Genomic DNA, 10,291 nt, shown 5'->3' on the forward strand with positions numbered 1-10,291 from the left:
TGGCTAGCTCAATATCAGTCAAGCGGCTGCCTTCAGCTCAGGTTGTGATCCCAGGGTTCTGGGATCAAGTCCCTCATTAGGCTCCCTGCACAGCAGGGAGTCTGCTTCTCTCCCTCTGCTCCCCTGCTCCTGCTCTCTTGATTGCTCTCTCTCTACATCTCAAATAAATAAGTAATAAAATCTTTAAAAATTTTTTTTAAAAATGTGACTTGACTCCAGGAATTTATTCCATGCAAAACACTACAGAAATCAATTTATCATGGCAAATTATAACATAGGGCTGCTTAGACATAGTAATAGCAGAAGATGGGGGAATGAATGAGATTACCAGTGGAAATCTTCTTAGGGCTCCCCTGCTTTCCTGTCCTGAGCTCAGTAAGAAAGATGATTTTCCTGTAGGCAGGAGATGATGGAAATACCGAAATTAGAAGTCACAAAACAAAACCTTGACTACCTGAACTCAGACCTTGAAAAGGACCTGCAGAGACTGGATGAGGCAAATCAAGTTCTTCTCAGAAAAATTCAAGAGAAGGAAGAAGCTATTCAAAGGTCAGCCTTTGCAGTTGGTGAGGGAAGGGCTTCTCCTCAACAGAATGCCCTTTGGAATAAAGAGAAGGTGGGAGGAAGGTTTCCTTTTTTGTTGATAAATCTTGGTGTATGAAATTCTGAAGCATGAACTGTGATGCCCCCAGAGGCTTTATGTATAGATTTTGGCATTAAATTTCCACGAGGCTGACATTGTATTGCCAATGCATTTGGGACTCAGTCTGGCCCCCCAAGACCTTGGCTTCCTAAGCTGGGGCACTGGCAGCTTCCTTATGACTAATCCACATCTGGGTGTCTGTATTTTTCAGTCTGGAAGGAGAGATTGTCCTGTCACTAGGACGAGCCAGCGAGAGGGAGGAGTTGAACCATATTGAATCTGAGGAGGAGGAGACCTTGAGGAACCTGGAATCAGAGACAGTAAAGTTGGTAAGAAGGTGTCTAGAAAAGGACTGTGTGATGCATTTGGCTTCAGTCTGCTGCTGCTTTCTCATTCCCTAGGGATCATCATCCATGGTCCTTGCTATGTCTGGAGAAATCAGATGAGAGTGCTCTGAGAAAGAAGCTCTTGTCCTGGGGGACCCATGCCTGGGGGCCTATTTCCATTTCCTTCCATTTCCTCTGTGTGGGGCCAGAGTGTCCTTCTTCCCCTCAGCACACTTATCCACAGACCATATTTTAGAGACCCAGGGAGAGGGAAAGTACAGAAGCAGAGCAGCTGTATCCCCTTTACTTCTTCTTTTCCACAGGAAAAAAGTAACAAGATTCTGAGCAGGAATGTGGTAGAGCTTCAGAAGAAGGTAAGGGGGCCATCTTTGTTGAAGGCTCATTTCTTAGGACTCTTGACAAAGTCATCTGAACTCCTGAACTCTCTAGTCAGAAAGACCCAAGAAGGGGGTGCCTGGGTGGCTCAGTCGGTTAGGCATTTGCCTTCAGCTCGGGTCATGATTCTAGGGTCCTGGGATCGAGCCCCACATCAGGCCCCCTGCTGCGTGGGGAACCTGCTTCTCCCTCTCCTTCTGTCTGCCTCTCCCCCTACTTGTTCTCTCTCTCTCTCTCTCTCTCTCTCTCAAATAAATAAATAAATAAATAAAATCTTTAAAAACCAAAAAAATATTTAAAAAAAGAAAGACCCAAGAAGGAGCAACTGGCTAACCAGATGTACTCTGTCCCCTCTGCCACCTACTGCGTCTATTAGGATGAACACCCCATTTGTTTCCTGGGATTGCAGATCTACTGGGAGAGCTAAGGGACTGACTATGGGAGAAAAGATTTTTCCCTTCCTGCCCCAGCCGTTCTGTGCCTTCCTCCTTGCTCCCTGGGCAGTTGTTTTCATGGCCTATAGGAGCAAAAAGACCTATCCAACCAGCCCAGAGCCAGGCAGCTCCCATGAGCAAGAAGAAGACACTTTTCTATCAAGTTTCTACCTGGGATCTAAGTTCATTAACCACCACCATTCCACAGCCCTGCAAACCCAAATTCTGCCACGATCGTAGCTTTTTATGTCTCTGTGCCTCACTTAGTTCACGGTTTTGGGGATTTCAGATTTCAAGGAGACATAAGAAGGATGACCTTAATAAAGAAACCCTGAAGCTGATGTTGGCAGAACTGAAGGTGAGTGGAAGAGCAAAACTAGAGATTTTCTATGAGATGTGTGTCAAGTCTAAGTTCAGGGGGAACTGCTTTCAAGGGCTCTCCCAGGTGAGGTATGTCTGTGTGCTTCTCAGAGGAGAGCCAATGTCTTTTGTTGCCTCTCCTTTACCTCATGGCCTGTGGGGCACTCATAACATGACAAGTCGAGTAACCGCAGAGGTCACTTCAATGTCATCAAAGTAGAGGGGATTGCTCAAGACCTCATCACCCATCAGTCACTAGAACACACATGCTGAAGGCACATCAGGACCCACCAAGAAGCTTAGGGTCTGAATGACACAATGCGGATATTCAGGTAGGATGAGAACACGAACTTCCATAATTACACAGAGATGTGTCAATAAGCTTACCTCATTTTCCAAACCCATGGCTTCTAGTCCAAAAATAGTTCTATTTTTTAAAATGCAGTTTATCTTTTTCTTCTATGAGAAGATAGATCCAATGAGGATGAGAGATTTTGTCTATGTTGGTCACTCCTATTTCCCCAGTGCCTGGAACAGTGCCTGGCAATAGTGAACGCTCAATATTTGTTGAGTCAATGAATGAACTGGATGCCCCATAGAGGACAGAAACCCTGCTGGGAAACTTTGTGCAAAATTACATGAGTGCACCCTCAGGGAGATAAGAAGGAGAAAGAGGCCTGTGAGCTTTGGTCAGCTGGGCTAGAAGGAGGAGATGGTAAGGCTCAGAGAAAAGGCAGTCAAATGACCAAGGCTTAAATGTCAGCTCTGCCACCATGTGACCTTTAAAGAAGTTAAATGCTTAACTTCTTGCCTTTGTCTCCTCATCTATCATGTAGGGCTAATGAGTGTGCCCACCCGAGGGTGAAAACGTGTCCTCAATCCCTCAATACATGATAGCCATTTTTATCATGTTCTTTACTGGTCTGGAGAGAGGGTGATCATTACCCATTTGCCTTCCACAAAAGAATGCTATTAACTTTCTGCTGTCTTCCAGGGGAGACTACAAAAGTCAATAGAATCCTGCACAAAGGAAGAGAAGGAACTGCTCCAGGTAGAGGCAGTGTCTCCTCACTGAGGGTCTGTCCAGGATGTAAATGGGAGAGCACCCCAAAGTCTTAGAAACAGGACCACTGAAGGCATGGGAGGGGGGAACAGAACATCTGGCAGAGGAGTTTCTGATTCACATGCAAGTGAAGGGGGTACGAAAACTTACATTACAAGTACTGGTTTTACCATTGCTTAAACACGCTTTTACCCTTAATATTCAAAATACTATTGCTGAATCCCAAACCTAAGTGCCCCGATAACCTCTCCTGATGTTTCACCTGACAAGCAAATGACAACCGGGGCAAACAATTTTGGTTTGCCTCAAAATTATACCGTGCCCATGAATGACAAGATCACTGCTTTGTGATATACTGTTTCCCCTTAAAATCAGAAGTTGCTAGGTAACCAGCCAAATGTCCAACGCACCAGTTAGGGTCCCCAGGAGCAGCCCAGGCTTGGTTCTGGTGAGACTTAGTTAATTTTCTCTTCTTTTTAGATAGAAAGTGACTACCAATCTTTGCACCAGCTCTGTAAGGACCAGGCCCACTACATAAAGGTATTTTACCTGTAGGGGCAATTCAGAGAAGAGGCAGAATTTCTCCAAAGCCATGGGTTCCTTGGTTTCTCATTAGGCTAAAATCTGCCATTGGGGAAAATGGCTTTTATATAGCAGCAACAACAAAACAGATATATGTTAAGGATTTACCTTGTGCCAGGTGATGGCATGTATGGTGCTTTTAAGCTCTCCACATGCAGTATGTTTCTACATTAATTTGCCCAGTAAAACTATGGGGATGATACTGTTATAAATCAAGAGGACACTGGGGTTTAGGGGAGTTAGAGAATTTGCTCTGGGAAAGCAACAGTAAGCATCAGAGCTAGGATTTGAATACAAGCAGAATCCAAAGCAAGAAGTCTTTTTTTTTTCTTTGCATATATATCCGTCTAGTCCAATATCTCCCAATTTTATTAGAACATTTCCCTACTCATGTGTGCACAATCATGCATGCACCATTTGGAGTATTAGGGTTAGTCTTAAGGAGAATCATCAATGATATTGTAATGAAAATATGGGGAAATTCTTCATTATAACAATTTTTTTTGTTGTTTCCATGGGAAGAAATACCAGGGAATTCTGAGAAAGATGGAAAAAGAAAAAGAGGTGCTGCTTCTTGAAAAAGAAGTGTAAGTTTGGACAAATGATGTCCCTGACAGAGGGCAATGACAGTCTCTTGGCCGTCTTGGGAGGGTGCAGTGCTTCTCAGACTGGTTTTTGTTTTTTTCTGGGGTTTTTGATTTTTTTTTTTTTTTGGTAGTCCTTTCTTTAAGTGATAAAACTATTCTCTCATGCTTTCCCCTACAATTTTTTTTTTATTACGTTACTGTCTACACTTAGATTTGCATTCATCTGGAATGTGTTTCATCTATGGTGTGAGGTTAAAGATCAAGATCATGGTTTTCTGTGTGGAGAGCCTATCGACCCAGTGCCGTTTATTTAAGAGAACGTGCATTTTTCAGTGGTGCCTTGTTTTATAAGTCAGGTGACCATACATGTGTGAGACTTTCTGCAGTTTCAACCCAATATCAGGTTGATGTCAGGATTTTTCTTCATTGATTGTCTTTTTCCTTGAGAATGGACCACATTTTCCTGGTATCTCTGTATGTTGAACAGTTATGAGTTTTGAATGTTGAACAGTGAATGCTATCAAGAATCTGGAAAATAAATCATCGATGTTGCATGACTTAGAAAAGCACCTTTCATCAGCACCCCCCCCCATTATGTTATATATTCTGGGATCTGATTTTTTCACCCAGATTCAAAGCCCAGAACAACTCTTTGCAAATAGTGAAACCTGGATCAATTCTGGTAGAAACCATCCAAAGCAACATGGTAAGTCTTCCTTGTCCCACACTGGAGTTTCCCTTTATTCCTTCCTCCCCGGCTTCTCTCTCCTTCTCTCCGCATCCCCCTCCCCATTGTAATAAACCTAGAATTAGGACATAATGAAGTTCAGTACCTTGTTCCACACTATGGCCACTAGGAAGTGGCAGAGTCAGGATTGAAACCCAGGTAGCCAGACTCCTGACTCCTGGGTGGCTCCTGGCTCCCCTGCTACATGGCCTCTCGTTGATCACACGGACAGGCACAGCTGTGGCTTTTCTCATTTCCCATAGGAGAAGACCATCATTAAGAAACAGAAGAGAATCTTTTGGTACAGGTAAGTGGTAGAATCTTGGTTTCTACCCAGTGTGGACCATGTTCACTCTGTAGGAGCGAGTGACTTGGTAAGGGCACAAGGAATAAGGATGAATACACCCACCAGCCAGAAAATATCAGGCAGCCCCAGATTTCTCCCAACCCTTCTTTCCTTCCTTTCCTGAACACCGGAGTTATGTGGAAGTTGGTGGCTGGAAAAAGTAGCTCTTTCTCCAAGATGAAGGCTGCAGGTCGCATTGTACTTTGCATTTCCATTCTTATGGTTCTTGGTATGACCCGTTTCTATTTTTCAGATCCTGAACCTAATCATCTCTGCTATACTCTTTGCTGGGGAGATGGTTCAGGGCTCATTCATTTTCTCAGTTCTTTTATAGTAGGCTGTAACACTTTAGAAAACAAAAATCACCTAAACTCTCTATGCCTTTTCTGTCTTAATTTTTTCAACAAGGGGACTAACTCTGAAATGCTCCATGTGGCACTTGAATGAAGAGCTTCAATTTATGACATTTCAATATTATTAATGACTGAAGGCCTTAGACCAGATTTCAGTGTGAAATTTTCTTGGGAGCACACTAGAAAACACACCCACACCCACACACCCACACATTTTATTGTTTAACTTGGTCTCTTTTGACACTTGATGTTTAGAAAAAACCTATCCTAATGATTTTGCCTGGATGTTCATGTCAGAGATGTCCCAATATTATTTCAAATTCTAGAACTCCTTGCTATACTAGACCAGAAGAGGACCCCTGGTCATGAGACTCATAGGTGTGACAGTCCTAAACATTTTCTGGCAGCCCCCAAAAGTCCTGCCCCTTATGTAGTACCTGGAAAAATCTCCTTTGGCACCTCTAACTTTTTTCTATAGGGACATCTATTCTGTCAGAGGGCTTATATGTCAGGAGAGCCATGTGCAATTCCTAACCACTACATTGATCTTCTTCTGCTATCACCTATCCCCTACCCTCATCCTTTGGGTCTCCACCCCCCTATCAGTTTTGTCTGAAGAAAGCAATTCAGTTATTTATGAGTGCGAGCTTCCCCTCCTACAGCTGGATCCTGGGCTGTCCTTGTCCCCCATGCTAACCAAGAATGTCTCTTTGCAGACATTTCAGGTGTCTTGTCTTCATGATCATGATCTTCATTAGGCTGCTGGGCTATGTGCTTTTCCACCTGCAGTACATAAATCCAGACCTCCTTGTGGATACCCTACCCATGGTAATGAGCAGGGACACCTTGAAGAGGCTGAGGAAAGTCTTATCTCCCCTCCTCACTCTAGAGGTGGAAGAAGTTCTACCACATTAGTCTGAAGTAATGTGGGGGGCTCCACATGGCACCCAGTGAAGAAGGGAGACATGGCTGTAGCCCTGAGTCGGGGATGGGCCAAGAAGGAAGTGGGAGCCGTGACTTGGACATCTGACCTCTCCATTTCATTCTAGTCCCTTGCTGTCCCTTTGCAATGGCTCTCTTTTAAATAAAGACTATGTTTGACCAGTGTTCACTGTGTTGGTCTATAAATTTGGTCTGAGTCCTGGGGCCTCATTAGACATTCACAGTTTCTACCTGCCTTGAGACAACTTCCCCCAGGACTTCCATGCTTTGCTCCATACTGAAGAAAGAGTAGAGAAAAAATCCCGTCTTCATTTGTAACATTCTCCACTTCCTCTGGGCTAGATATAAGTTATTCAGTGGAAGAATCATGAGGTGGATATAAGGCTTGCTTTCAGTCAATATTTTAACAACCCACTGTCCTCCTTGAAGTTTTTTATTTTTATATTTCACTATGTATTATAGGAGGGTATGTCCTAAAAAGTTAACCCTTTTTTTAATGTACACAGATGGTTACCGATTCTCAACGGAGAAGAAAATTACCCTAAAATTCAAGTGACATATGAAATATAGTGCATAAGATCAGCAAAACACGATTTTGCACCTAACTATCATTCCCATCCTTCAAATCCTAACTCAAATGCCATCTCCCCCATAATGTCTCCTCCGACCCCTCCGGACCTGAGGTAGCTTCACTTGCGTCTTCCAAATGCCCCTTGCACCTTTGGCATCTCCTTCCTCCTACACATTGCTTAGGCTCTCGCTTTCTGATGACCTTTTGTCCTTTCGAGACCATCCTTGGCACAGGTTTTAACTGCACTTCATTTGCACGGTAACGCCGGAAAGGCGGCGGCACACCCTATGTTTGCTTTGGCTGTAGACATGACCCTGCTCTACCTTTTCTTTTGGGGTCTGGGGAGGAGATGGTGAAGGGTCTCAGGATGACGCCTTAAAAATTAAACAAAAACAAAAACAAAAACTGGTCAACAGCGCCCTCTTGTGGCCATACAAAAGCTCTTGCGTTTCAGCGGGCTTCCCCCGAAAGGGCAGGAAAGTGATCAGTCAGTTGAAGCAAAAAGAGGTATCAATTGTCATTTTTGGACAATTCCCTTTGTGACTTTTAATAAGTAAAATAATATTCCATCAATTCAACAACTGAGACTCTTCCTTGGACCATATAGGGATTTTGGCACTGGGATTACAGCAATGAACAAAACACACAAAAATCTCTGCCCAGATTCTAGTGAGTAGAGGCATATAGAAATACCAGATGATATTGGGTGGTATAAAAAGTTAGGTGGGGGAGGAGGAAGGGAATAATGAGAAGCAGCAGCCACAATGCTCACTTGAAAAGGTAACATGATAGCCAAGACCTGAATGAGATGAGAAAGCCATGTGGATGGCCGGGGCTTTGGGGGTGGGGAGGTGGTGGTGCAGCTGATAGGGAGACAGCAAGTACATAGCCTTGGCCTTGGAGTGTGCCTAATGCATTTGAAGTTCCTCTGCGGATTCCATGCTCATGTATAACAGTCTCTTCATTAAATTCTTTACTGGAATCCTCCAAGTTGAATTCTGGTTCCCGCCAGGCCCTTGGCTGATCCTGACCCGGAGAAGCATTCCTTAGGCTGGAGGGTTTCAGCACTGGAGTGATTCTAAGGCTATAGGTATATGAGAAGAAAATGGCTGCAACCGGCCAAGAAGCTTATACTCAGAGTATTACTTCCTGTGCCATCTCCGGTCACGTAACCCCTCATAAGTTCCTGGAACTCCCAGGTTCTCCTCTGCCCAGCCCTTCCCAGGTAGACATGGGAGCATCCCAACATTCAAGACTGGCTAAGAAATACGAGCTCAGGAAAATAAGGATACGGTAGCCCCATGCTTGCAGTCAGTGATCCAGCAGAGACTTGGAAGCTTGAAGATGTGTTGGAAATCCATGTTACGAAGCACACATGGTCTTTTCTGCCACCCAGAGAGCCTGCCTCCAAAGGGGCCTGGATGGCACTCCCAAGTCTGGGAAGCAGAAGAGGGGCCGCTGTTGCCTTATGGGAGCAGGGCTAAGCTGGACATCTGAGTTCCAGCAATGGGGAGCTTACCACCCCCCACCCCAAATCCATCAGTTTCTGAAAGATTTGAACAAACTCATACAAAGCACCTAGCACAACCGCAGGTCCTTGGTGGGTATTCAACCGCCATGAGTTTCCATTCCCTTACAGGAGATAAAAGTTTGCCTTTATCTAGTATCTAGTTCTGTCTCATAAAGCCACACAGTAAAATAACAGCTTCTGTCACATTTTAGTCACTAAAACTGAACAGCCTTCTGTTCTCCAAATGAACATTCCGCAGGCCTTTAAGCTTTCACATGACATGGTTTCTAGAATTGTATTATCTTATTTACCCTTCCCTGGACTCCTACCGAGCTGAACAGAATAGGACAGATGAGGTCTGACTGACAAAGTACAGTAGCTCTCTTCTCATTCTCTCCCGAGCTCGGGGGTGGCGGGGGCAGGAGAGGGAGAGTGCGAACCTGAAGCAGATTCTGTGCTGTGCTGAGTGTTGGGAGCTCGACATGGGGCTCACTCCCACGACCCCGAGACCATGACCTGAACTGAACCCAAGAGTCAGTCGCTTAGCCGACTTCAAGACCCAGGTGCCCCCCAGCCGAGATCCTTAACCTTTTATTTTTTTATTTTTTTTTAATTTTTTATTTATTTTCAGCGTAACAGTATTCATTGTTTTTTCACCACACCCAGTGCTCCATGCAATCTGTGCCCTCCCTAATACCCACCACCTGGTTCCCCTACCCTCCCACCCCGCCCCTTCAAAACCCTCAGGTTGTTTTTCAGAGTCCATAGTCTCTCATGGTTCACCTCCCCTTCCAATTTCCCTCAACTCCCTTCTCCTCTCCATCTACCCTTGTCCTCTATATTATTTGTTATGCTCCACCAATAAGTGAAACCATATGATACTTGACTTTCTCTGTTTGACTTATTTCACTCAGCATAATCTCTTCCAGTCCTGTCCATGTTGCTACAAAAGTTGGGTATTCGTCCTTTCTGATGGAGGCATAATACTCCATAGTGTATATGGACCACATCTTCCTTATCCATTCATCCGTTGAAGGGCATCTTGGTTCTTTCCACAGTTTGGCGACCGTGGCCATTGCTGCTATAAACATTGGGGTACAGATGGCCCTTCTTTTCACTACATCTGTATCTTTGGGGTAAATACCCAGCAGTGCAATTGCAGGGTCATAGGGAAGATCTATTTTTAATTTCCTGAGGAATCTCCACACTGTTCTCCAAAGTGGCTGCACCAGTTTGCATTCCCACCAACAGTGTAAGAGGGTTCCCCTTTCTCCACATCCTCTCCAACACACGTTGTTTCCTGTCTTGCTAATTTTGGCCATTCTAACTGGTGTAAGGTGGTATCTCAATGTGGTTTTGATTTGAATCTCCCTGATGGCTAGTGATGATGAACATTTTTTCATGTGTCTGGTAGCCATTTGTATGTCTTCCTTGGAGAAGTGTCTGTTCAT

At 44.4% G+C, this 10,291-nt stretch overlaps 1 protein-coding gene across 1 annotated transcript; it reads left to right on the forward strand.

Annotated features, from left to right (window-relative positions):
• Window positions 1–406: 406 nt before the first annotated feature.
• LOC308346101 (transmembrane and coiled-coil domain-containing protein 5B-like) lies at window positions 407–6,732 on the forward strand (the record flags this gene model as incomplete). The annotated part of the gene is made up of 10 exons (XM_080808707.1): window positions 407–549; window positions 855–972; window positions 1,293–1,343; window positions 2,089–2,157; window positions 3,154–3,210; window positions 3,703–3,762; window positions 4,327–4,391; window positions 5,022–5,097; window positions 5,382–5,425; window positions 6,534–6,732. 10 exons carry the CDS (start codon window positions 407–409, stop codon window positions 6,730–6,732), a joined length of 882 nt encoding a protein of 293 aa, XP_080664833.1.
• Between the last annotated feature and the right edge of the window lie 3,559 nt (window positions 6,733–10,291).

This window comes from Martes martes, assembly GCF_963455335.1.
Source record: "Martes martes genome assembly, chromosome: 7".
Taxonomy (NCBI): domain Eukaryota; kingdom Metazoa; phylum Chordata; class Mammalia; order Carnivora; family Mustelidae; genus Martes; species Martes martes.